This window comes from Colius striatus, chromosome Z (assembly GCF_028858725.1).
Source record: "Colius striatus isolate bColStr4 chromosome Z, bColStr4.1.hap1, whole genome shotgun sequence".
In the NCBI taxonomy this organism is placed as follows: Eukaryota; Metazoa; Chordata; class Aves; order Coliiformes; family Coliidae; genus Colius; species Colius striatus.
This window is the reverse complement of record NC_084790.1, coordinates 35,415,925-35,433,235: the sequence shown is the minus strand read 5'-3', so window position 1 is coordinate 35,433,235 and position 17,311 is coordinate 35,415,925. Positions and strand designations below refer to the sequence as shown.

Sequence of the window (17,311 nt, the reverse complement as noted above, 5' to 3'; positions counted from 1 at the left end):
GGAAAAAATACCACCAAAAATCTAAACAAACCCGCTGCTTTCCACAGTTGTCTTTAAAACAACTGAAGGTATACTTTTCATGGGGCAAACTATGAAAGATTTCAAGCAAACCAGTGATGGGGATAAGGCCAGAAGAATTAAGAACAGCTTAATTACTTCTGCCTTGCAGTTTATTCTTTCCCTTTCAGCCACAACCACATTACTGAAGCCCTGCTGGATGCTGTTGAGGGTATATTTTTTTTTCATTGGGTACTAAAATACTTGGATTGGACAAGCCAACTGACAAGGAAGAATGATTGGAGGTGACTGTTGCAAACACTCTGTTTGCCTTCACTGGAGATGGCAGACTTTGTTAGTAAACCACCATACTGATTCTTGCCTTCCAGGTTGAAGCTTATGGTCATTTTCACAGGTGAGAGGAGGGGGGGAAAAAAAGCTAGGTGCCTGTAGAAGAGGGGCTTCACAGACTCACAGAATGGTTGGCATTGGATGGGACCTCTAAACATCATCCAATCCAACCCCCCTGCTAAAGCAGGTTCACCTAGATCAGGTCACACAGGAATGCGTCCAGGTGGGTTTTGAAAACCTCCAGAGAAGGAGACGCCATACCCAACCTGGGAAGCCTGTGCCAGGGCTCCCTCTCCCTCACAGGAAAGTAGTTTTTCCTCATGTTCAAGTGGAACTTCCCGTGTTCCAGCTTTTGACCATTATCCCTTGTCCTGTCACTGGGCACCACAGGAAAAGACTCAGCCCATCCTCTTGACACCCACTTTTTAGGTATTCATAAATGCTCATCATTGATTGCCTGCAGAGAGGGACCTGGGAGTTCTGGAATTTATAAGTGTTGAGGGCCTTCTCCAGGCTAAACAGCCCCAGTTCTTGCAGCCTTTCCTCCTAAGAAAAATGCTCCAGTCCTCTATCATATGCGTGGCCCTGTGCTGGACTCTCTGGAAGTTCTCTGTCCCTCAAGCTGGGGAGCCCAGACTGGACACAGGACTCCAGATGAGGCCTTACCAGAGCACAGGAGAGGGGGAGGAGAACCTCCCTTGACCTGCTGGCCACACTTCTTGATGCATCCCAGGATGCCATTGGCCTTCTTGGCCACGAGGGCACGTTACTGGCTTATATTTAGTTTGCTGCCCACCAGAACTCCCAGGTCCCTCTCTGTGGGACATTAATGACATACAATATTCATCGATGATACTCAAATGCTAAGAAAACTACCACATTAAAAACAGTTCTTATTTCCCTCCTTTGCTGCACTCAGTCTGGTTTTATCTGGGATATTTGTGACCTCTGACATACTCATTGCAACTGTGTGATTCCTCCTCTCTTTATCAACTGCCTGTCTTCCCACCCCAGATGCATCACTTAGAGCAGAAACAGGTCCAGACCCCAGAGACCGCTGTTACATGTCTCCATGCAGCTCGTGGGAGCTTCTGTCCTTGCTGCTGTACGACCAGGGAGGGTGCATCATACATGACAACATGCCCTTGTGCTGCCTGGCTGCCTTCCTTGGAGAAACCCCAGCCTTCTGCCTTCCAGCAAAAGAAAATGTTTTTTAAAAACTGAATTTGGCTGGAATTGGACAAGAAGCCTTCTCAGCATCATTGAAATAAAGGGTACTTGTTGTATGTGGAAACATACCCTCTTCTGGATCTGGCAGTGGGAACAGTGATCTCTGTGGAGCAGCTTTATCTTTAGGCCTTTTTTTTTTTTTTCAGTTAATACATTTAAATACCAAAAAGAAAAAATGTCTTGGTCCTAAAAGGTGCTTCCTTGGGGAAAAAAGACGGGGGTGCTAAGAAATCATTGCTTAAGTAAACATGAAAGCCAAGTACCTTGTAATTTCTGTTGTATGAGAAAATAAATCCAACACAGTTGCTGGACAGTTGTTAGGAAGAAAATAGTTTCTTAAGACTTATGAATAGTCTTTTCTCTGGTGCTTCTAGGAGGAGAAAGTTTTCACCCCTGGTGTGTAACACAGGATTTCATGTCATCTTTCACAAATAAGCCTGTACAAATAGTCCCTGGATTGCTATACAAATCTGTTTTTTCCCAACAGCTGCTGGAAGAAGCTTATTTTTGAATTCCCCGTGAAACAAATAGCTTTCTGGAAAGCCTCTCACTTGCTGTTTTGTGTACAGTGAGGTATCCTGAGGCAAGTGAGCTCATTTAAAAGCTCGCCTCTGCCAAAAGAGATGGTCCCAGCTGCAGGCTGCCACCAATTGTCTCATGCTTAGCAAACTCAAGCCTGCAAAAACTGAATAACAAAAGCCCCCAAACAATGCCAAAAAAACAGTTCTAAAGGTCAACTTTCTCCTGGCAGCACGCACCAAATCACCTCTGCAAGGGGTCAAACAGTGCCAGAGCTGACACATAAAATACGATACAAGACATACTTGCCACACACCCATTCCTGAGCCCATATCACAGAAATGATTGCTTTTGCTGTAGAATTTATTTTAACTTCTTCTGAGAGCAAAGAAAGTACTTAATCGTAGAATCATAGAATGGTAGGGGTTGGAAGGAACCTTTAGAGATCGTCTCGTCCAAACCCCCCTGCAGAAGCAGGTTCACCTAGATCAGGTCACACAGGAACGTGTCCAGGTGGGTTTTGAAGACCTCCAGAGAAGGAGACTCCACAACCTCCCTGGGCAGCCTGTGCCAAGGCTCCCTCACCCTCACAGTAAAATAGATTTTTCTTATGATTAAATGGAACTTCTTGTGTTCCAGCTTCATCCCATTACCCCCTGTCCTGTTGCTAGATACAATAGAAGAAAGGGATGTCCCAACCTCCTGACACCCACCCTTTAGATATTTGTAAATTTTAATAAGATCTCCCCTCAATCTTCTCTTCTCCAGACTAAACAGCCCCAGTTCCCTCAGCCTTTCCTCGTATGAAAGATGTTCCAATCCCCTGATCATCTTGGTGGCCCTGTGCCAGACTCCCTCCAGAAGTTCTCTGTCCCTCTTGAGCTGGAGAGCCCAGAACTGGACACAGGACTCCACATGAGACCTCACCAGGGCAGAATAGAGAGGGGGAGAAGAACCTCCCTTGACCTGCTGGCCACGCTCTTCTTGATGCATCCCAGGATGCCATTGGCCTTCTTGGACATGAGGACTTTTTAATGGTCCTGTGATGCTGATTTAAACAGCCTTACCCCAGTAACCTCCTGTAAAATTAGTTACCACTAACTTACTAGTCTGTGCTTTGCTGCTCCTCTGCCTCACTTGCTTTCTCTGTGTCACTTCAAGTCATGTGTGTCAAGCTCTGCTGCATCCTCCTTGCATTGCATGAATGTAGCACCTTCCTCATCTTCACTTTCTGGTCTGGTATTGTCTTCTGCAGCTCTGCTTTCCTGAAAAGGTGGAAAACTTTATCTTCTGAGGGCTGAAGGGCTGCCTGATTTTCACATTTGTGTTGTTTAATTATGGTGGACAGAGCCCGTGTGGATTGGTACATCAGATGCGCACTTAAGAGTGTGCATTTACTAGGGGCACAGGCAAGGCTGGAATCTGGAAATCTCAAAGCTCTGGCACCCCTACACAATTAAAATTCCATTCTCCTGTTATGTGTACTTGCTTTTTTCATTGCTGTTCCTAGTGTCCCACTGCATTTTCTGACACACTGAAGACTTGCAGGACTTTTACAATAGTAGTGTGTAGTTGATACGTTTTCTTGTAGATACCCCATCTTTGGTGTTGCTAGTTGGAAATGATGCAAAGAGGTTACCTATTTAAATCTGTAGAGGTAGTGTATTAAAGAGGTTTTTTCCGGTTGAGTTTGTGCACTCTAAGAAGGCACTGGAGTGCTGACCAGCTGTGCTGCGTGTTCCTCTTTCACTCCAATGTGGTGTAAACCATCTGATTTTGAACTACTGCTTGGATGCTCTGAGGTGTAGTAAGCTCTTCCAGTGCTGTCAGAAGTGCACATCTGACTGCGCACATGGGAAGGAGGACAGGTTGCACTGTGCTCTGTATCTTGGTTGTGTGAGGTGGACTTGGCTTGCTGTCTTTGAATTTCTCAGTTCTACTTCCTGGGGATGGGTGAAACTGGAGCCGTCAGGTGTGGTGTGGTGTGGTGTGGTGTGGTGTGGTGTGTGTGGTGTTGTGTGGTGAGGTGAATGTCTGTGGTTCCAGTCCCAAAGAAAAGAGAACTCAGGGGATGTGAGATGTTAATTCTAAGTTCCTTGCTCTGCAGGAGGAAATTGGATGTCTTGTGACCTGCATTTGAAAGCTGGGTAGTTCAAGGTACCATAACCTACAGCTGCAGGGAGGAGACTACCACATCCTCGACTTGGCAAACAACAAGGTTGTTTGAAGGCCAAGGGTTTAGTACAAATAATCATTAAGACATGGGCTGTTTACTGATTTTCAAAGGAGCAGAATTAAGCATTCAGAAGTTAGGAAATGCCAGAGTTAAGGCAGTAACTACCTCCCTGTTTGTAGGCTGTTGGCTAAGGCTGAGAGCCACGCTGATGCGAGCACACAAATATTTGGGGGCCCGGTGATGCTGTCAGCCCGTCGGTGGTTGGTGATGGATGGCCCCTTCAGATACTGTGAGCACAAGTGGCACAGGCTGAGCTCAACTGATGCTGTCAGAGCTCAGAAACACTTTCCCAGAGGCAGTTGAGCCCTTCCTTTCCATCGGGCAGACAGAAAGCAATCCATCCAGGTCAGCGGGCACAACAGGAGATGCTCAGCCAGCTGACTGTAGGCAAGTACAGTGGGGCACAACTGCATTTTACCTTGTTGTCACTGTGAGGTCCTCTCCTCTCCTTGGCTTCAGCCCATCACCTGGCGAGTGAGGCAGCACACACCACCAGCCCCCCATCATGCTGTAGCCTCAATTAATCTCTGACGCTTTCTGAAGGAAAAGATGTATGTTATCCTGCTGCTGAAAATGGCTTAGTAATGAACACAGAGAAGATGTTTAATTAAAATTATGTGAGTAGATGCCGTTTTGGACTGAAAAAGTGCAACATAGGTTATTTTTCTTGTTTGCAGTTCATTGCTCTAACAAGTGCTTCTGCTTTGGACCCTCATGTTGTTTATTTAACTGTCCAGCTTTCTGAAGAAAGAAATATGGTTCACAGTATGACTTTGCTGAAAAGTTACCATGCAATGTCCTGCTGTGCCTGAGCAGATACATGGAGCCTGGGAGATGCACATGTCGTTTGGTGCCCTACTTTTGTTGTAGCTGTGTGGATAACTCAATATCTGAGGTGCTCTGAGGACTGCTCAGTAAGCTTTCTCTTACCTGGGTAATTGGTCCCAAACATTGCAGTAAAGGATCACCTTTTATGTGGATATGCCTAGTTCCTTCAGTGGCTGCTGCACAGATACAGACTTTCTAAGATCTTGAGTAGTACTGTGGTGTTTTTTTAAGCCATTGTTGCTTGCACAAAGTGTAGTGATACATTTTTCTAATCTGGGAATAAAAATTCTAATTTTTTTTCCTATTTGTCAGACTTTTAAATAAAAATATTACTTAAATTTGCAATATTTTACACAATGTAACGTTAAATACAAGTTGATTCAGAGAGGTTGTAAAGTCTTTGTAGATGTTGCAAGCATCAAAGCAGCTGTGGGCTGTCACTGCTGCAGAAATTTGCTCTTTCAGCTGAAGGCTCTTAGGGAGCTTTTAAAGTAATACTTGCTTGGTGTGTTTAGCTACACTTAAGAAATCACCAGTTAGCTGCTTACTTTCTAAATCACAACAGTGGAAAACAGGAAAATTTGGAATCTTTTTGGATTTGTCTTTGGAATTTTTGGTTTAAGACTTGAGAATTCTTTCAGCCACATTACCCCATGACCTGGGGATTTAAAGAAGAAAAGTGCATTGACTATATTAAGACTCACCCACACTTCTACATCAGAATAAGGAACAGATACTAGGGAGCATAACAGAGAGCATAACAGATACTCCCTTTGTATTCCCTCCTCTTCCTGCTCACACTAGCAGCTGTTTTCACTCTACCTTTTGCTTTCCAGGGTAATGACTCTCGGGACTGAGCTATCTCCCTCACCATCTGTGGCCCACACAGCAATTTGTAGTGGGTAATCCCTCACACTAAACCCTCCCAGCACGTGCTGCATATTAGTTTTGGACTTTGTCCTGTTGTGAGCTCACTGTAGGCCTGTGAACTGCTGCGGCAAGGTGCTGGGGGGAACCATGTGGGGTCCCTGGAGAAATCTCAGTTCAGTGTAGTTGGGGTTACACAAGTGCTCCCAAACCCTGTTTACCACTGGGAAATAGTTAAAATCTTTCATGGGGAAAAAAACCCACATGCAATTGCATCAGCAGTTCTTGCCTAAGTCTCTCCATTGGATAAGGTTAGAAGGTTTGCAGTTAAACACACTCAAACACACAGTGACCTGTCTATTTTACAGGCTGTTTTGGTCGTTGCTTTCTTAATGGACTTGTTTTACATTCTCAACCTACCAGCTTTTCTCGCTCTTTTTTTTAAACTGTGACAGCTTGGGCATCCCATCACTACCTGGGTCCAGGTGCTGGGACTTGGCTAGCAGAGAGAATTTGCCTAGAGTGGGCATGAGTGTCCTTTAGCAAATTAACATTCACATAACAAAGCCTCCAGTTGACCAAACTCCTCAGAATGAAGCAAGAGCAGCAGCAAGCAGTACTCATCTGATAACCTTCCAGTGTGCAGCAGGCTGTGGGTAGGTGATTTCTGGAGTGAGTGACATGCTGCCCCTGGGTGCTTGCAAGGGGGATTATATTCTTCCCTAAAACAGTCAGTTTAATTTCTGGGTAACCTGGGCTGCCAGCCGCCACATGGCACGGGCATGGGCAGCCTGTGCATGCTATTGGGTCTGTGTCAAACCTCCTGCTGACAGCAGCATAGACCCCTGCTCTAGTCAGCTGTTTTTGGTGTGAGGGATCTCAGCCAACATTTTTTGGCTCTGCAGTATCCCTGGTCCCATCCACCTTCTTTGCTATGGCAGCAGGCACAATTTAACCAGGGCTTATTTTCTGGTGACTCTCCTCTACTTCTTCCCTTGGCTCTGTACCCCTTTTCCCCATCCTCACTTAGCTTCCCCGTTTCTCCACCAACTTGTTTTTGGATGATGCCAGTATAACTTTGCAGGGATGAAGGCCTGGCTCAGCTTCCTTAGAGAGGCAAACTGCCCAAAAGCCTGGAGTAGCTGCAAGCTGCAGAAAACCTTGTGCCCAGTGTGGCATGGATGTTTGCAGTCCAGTTACAAAAGCACGGTTGCTTGCATTATGCTGATCCCCAGCTTTGGCTAACGAAGGATCTCCGCCAGCCAGGCAGGACCTATTTCAGCACCGAGAATTACATCATTTGGAAAAAGGGCTGCTATGCAAGGCTGCCAGAGATTGTGCAGCATCCCTCCCCTCTTGTAGAGGAAGGCTGCTCCATCTCAGCATGTGCAGGCACTGCTTTCTAAATCAGAATAATTATAGTTACCACAGAAGTTTCAACTTGAAGGAGCACAGTACAGGGAGATGTGTGACAATGTGCCCCCTCCCCCCACCCCCTCCAGCAGGCTGCAATATAATGCCATAAATCCTGTGATTTGTTTGTTAAGCTGTGTCACCCAGAGATTAATTTCCTCTTGATGCATGCATTGTTTTTCAGTTGCCCTCATTTGCCTTTTATAAATAACTGCAAGAAATGCCAGTACCAAGAAAGCATAAGCTGGCATGATGCTGCATGCAGGCTCACCCACGTGCTGCTTCTGATCGGTGCAGGGAGCTGCGGAGAAACACAAGACAAGATGACTGGGCTGCTTTGTGAAACCTTCTGGCTTCTGCTGAAGCGCTGTCAGTCAGGCGCTCTGCACTCTGAAACCTGCACACGACTCTCAGCATCGCCATCCTGCCCCTTTCTTCCGTTATGGACGCAGTTATAACCACCGGCAGCTAAGCACAGACGTCTCCCTGGCATACCGTCAGGCAGCCTTGCTGGAGGAAGTTTTTTTTTCCCCTCTGCAAGCTGCCAAGGTGGACTCCTTAGCTCCTGCGATAGACTGAATGAGACTGCAGTTCCCCCATCAGTTTCATAATACTCAGAAAGCATCCATTTACATCATTGTGTGCAGTGCAGGGCAGCAGCTGCCAGGAAATTTGAAACTATTTTGTTTCCAGTTGACTAGAACAGCAGCAATTGAATTAGCTGGTATCGCTATAGATAAACTGATAATCTGTGCATTTTATTTCTTTGACCAATGGGTAACTGCTGGAGCTACAGTAACCTCTGTGAGTAAGGAGACTGTTCAAGCAAATATATCTAATTTATCGAGCTACCTAATATATATATATATATATATATATATACATATATATATATACTGCATAGAGACACTCACACCATTCTTTTGTAAAATGTACCTGTAAACAAAATGTCTGTCTATGCTTGTAACTTGTGTTTTGCTTCCTAGAATTTCCTTCTGTTATGCTGTAGACAAGCTTGCTTGACATGGAATGGTTATTTACCTATGAAATATCATATCTATGCCTGATTTAAGTAATGAATTCTTTCAACATCTAGTCATAAGAAAGGCTGCCAACTGCTGTTAGATTATATTTGCCCGGTCTCAGTTTTCTAGCCACTCACCCCCTTTCTATTTTAGCTTTTTCTCTTTCCATTTAATTTTTTTTCCTTTTCTTTTTTTCTTTGTTGAAAGAAGCCACCTTCAATTTAAAGTAGAAACTGGTGTTACCTGAGAGTGTGTGTCCTTTCTTTGTTTGTTTGGTGATGGGTATTTTTTTTCCCTGCTCATCTTCAGTGCAGTCCTTAAATTTTGTTGTTGCCTTTCTAGCCTTGTTTGTAATGCATTCATATTGGGGGATGGGGTTGGACAGGATATGCCTGTAGCTGCAACAAGACATGATGCTGTGGTGGTGGATGGGAATAAGGGAGGAGTTTCCCTTAAAGAGCTCAAGCTCCATTCAGCTCTGATATCTGAAATAGCTCTCTGAGGAAGAGGAAAGGTATTGCACCTTTCAGGAGCAAGGGGCAATTGGTGGTGGTTTACTGAAAGGAGCGGAGACCTCATCAGCCATGGCATGGTAGTGCCAAATGTAATGGGGACAGACTGCTGCTTTGGTGCCATATGTAATTTTTTTGTTTGTTTAATCAGTTAGTATTCCTGCAGGATGCCATGAAGGCAAGAATCTCACTGAGTTGTGCTTGTGTATGGCAGCAGCAGCAGTCCTTACAGAGCACGGCTGCTGGTGCCTCACTGTAGAAAGGGTCTTAAATTTCTGCTGTGAAAATGCTCCTTTCCTGTCCAGGTGAAGCAGAGCTTGCCAGCCTGGCAGAAAAGGGTACCTGTGTCCATGCTCTGTCCTGCACGTCTCTCCCTGCCCATATATGCATGCATGTGCTCTGTACCTGTATGTCTTCTGGAGTTCACTGGGCTTGCCAGAGGATAAAGTTTGCTTGGGATGAAGTTAAGAGGTAAATTAGAAACTTGCTTGGGACTGCTTACAGCCATCAGCAGCAGCTGCTGGCACCAGATGGGGACATGCAGGAGTGTGTTTAGCATTCACTGCCAGAAATAAGATCGCCTCTGTTTTTCTGGTGTGGGTTCAGAAGCTGATGGCAATCAGCAGGGACAAGCCTGGCCCCTTGGCAGGGTCTGTGTGCAGTGCCTTGTCAGTGCTCAGTCTCCAGTGCACTTTGGCTGCATCCCAGCCCCGTAAGGGGCCAGACAGGTTGATGCTCCAGGCTTCTTTCCATGAGGAGGGATACATGGGCTGGAGGGAAGTGCGGGGGTAACCTGGCTCCTGGGGTGTACATTACCTTCTTTCAAGGTGTGGCTAGAGCATGCGGCCCAGGCAGTGTTGTGGCCAAGGTGTCCCTTGTACTGGGAGCATGGGACGATCTCAACTGGGACACCTCCCACTCGCAGATCTGCAAGCTGAGAGTTGCCATAGGTGGAACTGTGTCCACTGAGAAAGATCTGCATTAGCATCTATAGTGACAGGCTCACTATCAGCAGTTCTTGTATTGTAAGCAGTCCCATCTCTGGACATGTGCTGGAAAAACAGCAAGGACAAACGTTGATGCATTAGAGCAGACCAGGGCTGTGGGGTGGGGAGTGGTGGCCTTTTGGTGGCTTGGGGTGATCCTAGTACATTCTGTACGGATGTTGCAGCCACGCAGCACCCTTCTCATCTGTGAGTCCATCCCAGTGTGGTGGAAGTGGGTGGGCTTGGGATGCACCCAAGCATCGCGTGGCTGAATTGCATGCAAAGCGGACTGTGTTCTCTGAGGCTTCAGGCACTTAGAAAAAGCACCATGCCTGGATATGCTCATGTAGGGAGAGGGACCTCACACTCTTCTTCAGACGTTCCCAGTGCACCCACAATTATATGTTGGAAACCCTGCTGTGAAGGCAGGCTGGTGATGCAGGAGTGGACAGGGTACCTGTGCTCCTCACAGCTCCCTGAGGCCTTGCAGCAGAGACAAGGTCCCTACTTTGTCCAGTCCTGGTCCTTGCCAGCAATCAAGTCATCTAGGTGAAACCCAACCCACCAATGTTTTACTGTGGAGTGATTAAATCAACACTATGGAGAGCCTACTGGGGAGGAGGCTGTGGTTTGGCATGATCCAAGTCAGTTGCTTTGATCCTGCACCACACACAGTGTACGGTATTTACCCTGTGGCTAGACATACTGGATAGTGAGCTGCCAGGTGTGAGCTGCTGCTCATCTTTACAATCCACTGACAGATAGATGGGATGCTGAGCTCATATTAAATTATTCTCCCTTTCACCTTAAACTCAGCCCATCATAAGCCTCAGAAATTGGTTGTGGCCAGCCTGCTCTGAGCGGAGGTGGGGATCATTTTGCAACACAGCACCTAGAGATGTACCTTGATCTGGACAAAGCATCCAAATGCAAGTTGGTGTCTGGTTTCAGAGCTGTCACCTCTGATATTTTTCCAAGTAGGTGTTGCCTGGAGGAGGCTGAGGGAAGGCATGATTACTCTCTACAGCTCCCTGAAACAGTTGTAGCAAAGTTGGTCTCTCCTCTCCAGAAATGACTGATAGGACACAAGGAAATGGGTTCAAATTACGCCAGGGGAGGTTTAGATTGGACATTAGCAAGAACCTTTTCACCAAGAGGGTTGTTAAGCATTGCTATGAGCTGCCCATGGAGGTGATGGAGTTACCATTCCTGGAGATATTTAAAATATGCATAAATAAGGTGCTGAAGGTCATGGTTTAGTGATAGGCTTGGCACTGTGAGGTTAGTGCTTGGACTTCATGATCTTAAACTAAATCATTCTATGATTCTGTGTTTGGATCTGTCTCTTGCTTTGTTTTAAAGCACTTTTATACTGCAGGACATTTTTTTCCAGAAGGGTGCAGCCAATGCAGCTGTTGCTACTTTGTTTTGTTTCCTGAAAGCTCAGTTCCTCCTTGGGCCATAATGTATTTGTCATTGTGTCATCCACGGGGTCCCTCTGAGGATAGCTGGTTCTCTGTTAGCCCTCAACAATGGGAGCCACTGGGTGCTAGGTGTTTGGAAAATGTGACCATCCGTTTTTGCTCCTGCTTAGTTTACATCAGTTGGAAAAGCAGCACAAGGAGGGGAGAGGTAGCAAGTTCTTTTGTGCAGTGATGAGTTTGATGCAACAGAAAATCTGACCTGTGTGGTATGTGTACATCACTGCAACACAACCTTCAGTTACCAGAGTTGTTAAAGGAAGAGGGTATTGCTAGCAGAAAGTTGAATTGCCCATAAGTTGCTCTGTAACTTAGCTAATTGGTTTGTCAAAGCTGTGCAATATATGGGGTAGAGTGTGGCTGATTATCTTCCCAGTGTTTTATCTTTACAAGTGAAAATTACCTAAAATCATATTTTAAAATAAAACTTACGTGGATTGTGCATGCTATGGATGGATGTCAGGCCTCTGAATATCTGCTTTCTTCAGCCTTTGTGCTTGGCCTGTGGCCTCAGAGTCTTTATGAACCACTGGGACTCTTTCTGAAGTGTAACAGACATTTCTGGCATTCCTTCCTCAGCAGTGCACGTTCCCAAAGTAGGGCTGCCCAAAAACTCCTGTATTAAAGGACCAGCTCTAGATAACTGCAGTGTGAAAAGTGTGCAGAAATGAGTTACACCAAATGATATATTCCCTGGAGGGGAGAGCACAGTTACTCTGTTAGGGAAGCGCTGGAAATGGAGGTTGGTTTTTTTTCTGTATGCACATGGTAGATAAACCCACACTCTCTTTTTTTCTTTGCAGGTAGTGGCCATGGAAGCAGCACTTTGCTCCCTCATACCATCATCAATGAGTTTCCAGAGTATGGCACTGTAGAGCCAAGTGGAGACGTGCTGAAGGCTTCTTTGCTGCGCCAGGCAGAGCCTGTGACACACAGCCCAGAAAGATGGGACGGTCACCACCAGGTACCTGGCAGGTCCCTTCCTCAGTGTGCAGCTCCTGCAGACAGTTTGAGACCTGACACTGGGCCAGTGGAGCTCTGCGCCCCAGGGGAAGGAGGTTTGCAACCTGTGGGTAACCTGCTAGAGAGCATGAAAATCTCTCAGTGGCTGGAAGCAACAAAGGTGCAAGAGAGAGCAAATACTTCTCTTGATTCAGAGACGCTAATGGAAAAAAAGAGTGTTACTGGCAGCCAAAATGTGCAGGCAGCAAGAGAACCAGTTCCAGCAGGCCAAGAAAAACCCTCAGACATGCCTGTTCTATCTGAACGAACAGCTGAGGAAAAAATGCATTTGATGATAGAGAAAGATCTGGCTGCAACACGGACTGGAGAAAAGCAGTCTGAGTCCTTGCAAGCCATCAGTAAGAAAGATGAGGAGGTCCATGCAGTGCAGAAGACAAGCTGTCATAGACCATCTGTGACAAACCTGGAAGCAGCCAGCAGAGTGGAGGGGTGGGCGCATTTTGAGGAGTTTTCAGCATACAGTCAAGGCAAAATGCAAATGGGACCTGACAGGAGGCTCCCTAAAGAGGCAGCTGTGAGCAAACATGTAGAATTTCGAGGGGTGGAGATTTTATGGCTGCAAAAAGCTGAGGAGCAGAGAAGAAAGAAGCAGTCGCTGCTGGAGACTGTGTCTGTGGAGCAGAAGGCATTCCCCAAAACATGCAGCCACCCCATGCCACTGATGGTCTCCCCAGGCTTGGCCTCCTCTCCGGACAGCACTTGGAGCAAGGCCTGTGAGGAGCCAAGGATGGGGCCTGCTGCCTCTGGAGCTGCTCCTCTAGCACTGCTTGATGAAGGTGGCGAGGATGAAGTTTTTGTGAAGGACCAGAAGAACCGTGGCAAGAAAGACATGGCTGTGCAAATGAGAGGCCAGGGCAGGTGAGACGGAACTTGAGGGGGGTGCAGAGGGCAGGCCAGGTTTCTATTGTCTCAGCAATGTGTGGAGTGCCTATCCCTTTAGGAGGCAGTGACAAACAATGAACTTTTGTCTGTTGTTTGCAGTGTGGTGGCAGGGGTAGTGGTTCAGGCCCAGTGTGACTAGTGCATGAAGTTGGGACTGAACCTTGTCTGCACCACTTGGCTAGAGTTTGAAGTCCACCTCAGGTTTGGAAACTTAAAGATATCTCTTGCCGTTTGCCAGGATATTGTCTGTGTGTATGATGAAGTATCTGTAGCAGGTGTAGTTGGGATCTGGAACATAGCACATAATTAAGCAGAGGCAGCATGCAGGCCTGGCCCCATGCGTCTGTACAGGTTTTTGGTTTCAGGCAGAATTTGTGCAAGAACAGCGCGAGCACCTCTGAGAGGTCTGATAATAAAGATGTTTTACTCAGGGCCTTGTATAAGAGGGTAAATGCTGTGACATGATTTCTACATTATCTACCTGCATATATATAATTTGAGCTATATACATGTTGCAAAAATTGCGTGCTGCTTTTTACAAGAGCATCCTGATTTGCTCATTTTCCTGATGCACATCTGTAACAAAGCAGAGGGTCCCAAGAGTGTCCTTGGAGCAAACCATGCCTGCTTCAACCTGGTGGGCTGTTTGCTGCTGAAACAGGATCTCAGCCAGGCAGGAGTTCCTGCCTCTGCACCTCAGGATGTTTTGGAGTTTTCCCTTGGCTAGTGTGTGGGGTTCCTTGGGCGGGCAGCCTGACACATGCCTGGCATGTGCCACGTGGAGTCCCTCAGTATTTGATGCAGCACAGGAGACAACCCTCCACAGGGAAAGGCTGCACCTTCTCTCTGCATCCTCAAGCAAGACTGACTCGTCCCCTTCAAATCTGATTCTCCTGGCTCCAGGTTTTTAATTGCATTTGCTTTCCTTTGTGTTTTGGAGAGATTTCCTCCAGCCTTTAGCCAAAGTCCCCAGCCCTAGTACCGCAAAGCTAGCAAACTGTCTTCCAGGAGCAGAGGCCCCATGTGGGTGCACATCTCTGACCTGTGCATCCTCCAGCATGGCAGTGGTGCTACTGGAGACCTTAGCATTTGTGAGTGCTCTTTGCCATTGTGCATGAGCAGCTGATGTTATCTGTCAGGCAATACAAGGCTTTCTCCCTGCTTCTCTCTTTTACCCAGAAGATTCTTTCTTTTTATGTCCCCAGAGGGGGAGATAGTGCCAGTCATCAACAGAAATGGTGCAAGAAGAAACTCACATTTTAACACAGTGTCCTCTCCAGCGTGAAGCCATGTTGACCTTTCTGTTCACACAGGTGGAAGGTGAGGACATTCACCCAGAGGTCTAACCTTGCCCTCAAGCTGAAACAAGCTGTTTCTGATTAATTTCCAGGATGGTGGAGGAGGGGGAAGCAGCCACGGTAGTATATGAAGATGTCCTTGGGCAGAGGCACCCTGACATCTCCACTGATCTGTACAGCTCACAGTTCGAAAACATTCTGGACAATGCATCTTTGTACTACAGCGCGGAGTCACTGGAGACGTTGTACTCAGAGCCTGATAGCTACTTTAGCTTTGAGATGCCACTCACTCCCATGATCCAGCAGCGCATGAAGGAGGGTGGCCAGTTCTTAGATCGGACATCAGCTTCGGGACAGCCAGATGTCCTGCACCTTTCCCCTGACAGGGAGGTGAAGGGCTGCAGAGAAGGCATTGCCAATGGCCTAAGGGATGCAGGTGAAACACTCTTCAGAGGAGATGTCACAGAAGTCCCTCGTTTGGAAAGGTAAAAGTTGGGTGTGCTTTCCACGTATCTGATTATTTTTTCCCAATGTCCGTTTGCTTCAGTGAACTGTTGCAGAGTATAGTTTTGCCTCTTTCAACACTGCATGTTTTCTACGGAGTAATTTCTAGGGTAACAGAGTGGGCTGCAGGAGAGAAGTAGGCTGACCAAACCTGACATTGATTAGAAAAGAGCAAGTTTATGAAGGTTTTGTAGGTGCCACTTGTGTCGGTAAAAGGCTGGATGGACAGTACTGTACTACTGTCGCATCTCTGGACTTGTCCCAGAGTACTTAAGTAGTTAGGATTTAGTTACCCATTACAGAGAAACCTTCTTCAGCTCTTTTAGGAGCAGTAACATGCTGTGCATATGAACAAGTTGTCCAAATGCAGTTCATTACAGGTGTGTCGCTTTCCCTCTCTTGAGGTGAGTGGGAGTTTTGACAGTTTGTTCATCTGAGAGGAGGTTTTGCTCCCACCACATTCATGAGATTAGAGACTGTCAGCTGCTTCTTTTGTTTGTGCACTAGTTACTGATTGAGAGAGAAGGGAGGGTTACAAATATGTTAATAATTTCCATTTAAGTGAAGGGAGAGATAAGAAAACCTGTTAAGAGTAATGTGTGAAGCAAAAACTAGGCTAACGGGTCAGAAAATACCATGTAATTGTAGATACTGATTCTATGAGCAAAATTTTGTAATGTGTCATCAAAGAGATTAAGGAGGGTGAAGGGCAGCAACAGGCAAAATGGGGTGTCAGGCCAGAAGTGGTAACATGCGGAGGGGTTAGAGCTCTTGCGAGTGACAAAGATGCCTTTGTTGTACATCCTTCAGGGACAGGACATTATCTGGTCCCTTAAGTGAGACTAGTCTAGTCTGACCTTTCCTGGGAGCCAGTGGTGGGAGGTCATTTGTTTTATATTCCTTTTGTGCTAGCTTGAAAAAGGTTTTTTCGGCAGAAGTAGTTTTGCTAACTTTGTGAATTAGAATACAGTACACTCTTAAAAGAACAAGCAGAAGGGCTCTGTTAGTGATGAGCCCTGAGGACCCTCTCTGATAAGGTGTGTGCCAACAGAGCACAGCACACTGCAGCAGTACAGCCAACTGGGGATGTGCCCAACAGACAGGGTAAGCCTCCAGACAATAACCTGATGAACCACTGCACACGGTGATGTTCTTAATACCATGTTTTATCACACCAGAGTATACAGGTGACTGACAGATCGTGTGTGCCGTAGCCAGTGATGAATCAGAGCATTGCAGCGTGTGGGCTGGGAGCACTGGAGGGGGCGGGGGGTAGGTGCATGGGATTGATTCGAAGAGATGTGAAAATGGTGTGTCACTGCCATTGCTCAGGTGAACCAGAAATAGTTGCCTGAGCCATGGGTACTACTTGTAAGACTTTGCACGCATGGTCGGGTTGCCGGAAGCAATGCCAGACTCGTGCATATGTATGATGCTTGTGAGGTAGCCTCTGGGGCACCGCTGTGCCTTCTGCCGTCGGCCCTGGTGTCCTGCGGTGCCGCGAACCCGCGGGTGCTTGGGGGCCGTGCTGGGCGCATCGTGGGTATCCACTGAAGGGGTCCATGCCCCCGGAGGCTGTGGTAGGGAAGGCCAGCTCCTCGGGCTCGCCATCCATCGCCGCTCGCCTGCCATATTTTGCGGAGCCACCGGAGGTCTCTGCCCGCTGCAGAGCTGCCAACACTCCCTCCCACCGCCCGCGGAAGGGAAGTCGCTGGAGGGGGACGTGTGTGCAGGCAAGAGAGCGGTTGGAGGACGTCCCCCCTCCCCGAATGAGGGACGGAGGCGGGCGGGAGGGCTTAGTGTGGGATTTGGGGATGCGCGGGTGAGGGGCTCGGGAGGACAGCAATGCAACGTTACACTGCGGCACCAGGAGAAGTGTCACCCCCCCGGCCCCTTCCAGAAACCTTGCTGCCAGCCCGAGGTAGCAAAAACCAAAACCTCAGCAGCTCCCCGAGTTGTGGTGTTTCCGTGACGTGTAAAAAAACAAAAAGCGTGTGAAGGCGCGTGGAGGGAGAGCACCTGTGCAAATTTGTGGGGTAACAGTGTGCCGTGCTAGCACTTCTTCAGGGTCCAGGACAGAGAGGGAGGGCGGGTGTGAGAGCAAAGAGTTAATGGTTTACACGTGGGAATGGAAGGCCGTTCGTCAAATAAGAAATGGC

General features: G+C 47.2%; 1 protein-coding gene across 9 annotated transcripts in view; it reads left to right on the top strand.

The window, feature by feature from the left end:
* The window catches only part of PSD3 (pleckstrin and Sec7 domain containing 3), a 120,377-nt gene that overhangs the window by 15,264 nt on the left and 87,802 nt on the right, over positions 1 to 17,311 (top strand). For 8 of the 9 annotated variants that reach the window (XR_009820803.1, XR_009820804.1, XM_062017356.1 and 5 more), the window contains 2 exons: positions 12,249 to 13,326; positions 14,741 to 15,133. Coding sequence is in view for 7 of the 9 variants with exons in the window: in XM_062017356.1 (XP_061873340.1) it covers positions 12,249 to 13,326; positions 14,741 to 15,133 (1,471 nt within the window). In the remaining 2 variants the exon portion in view is untranslated. Of the gene's footprint in view, positions 1 to 12,248; positions 13,327 to 14,740; positions 15,134 to 17,311 lie in introns of those variants that run through there. The other variant, XM_062017359.1, reaches the window with a different exon arrangement.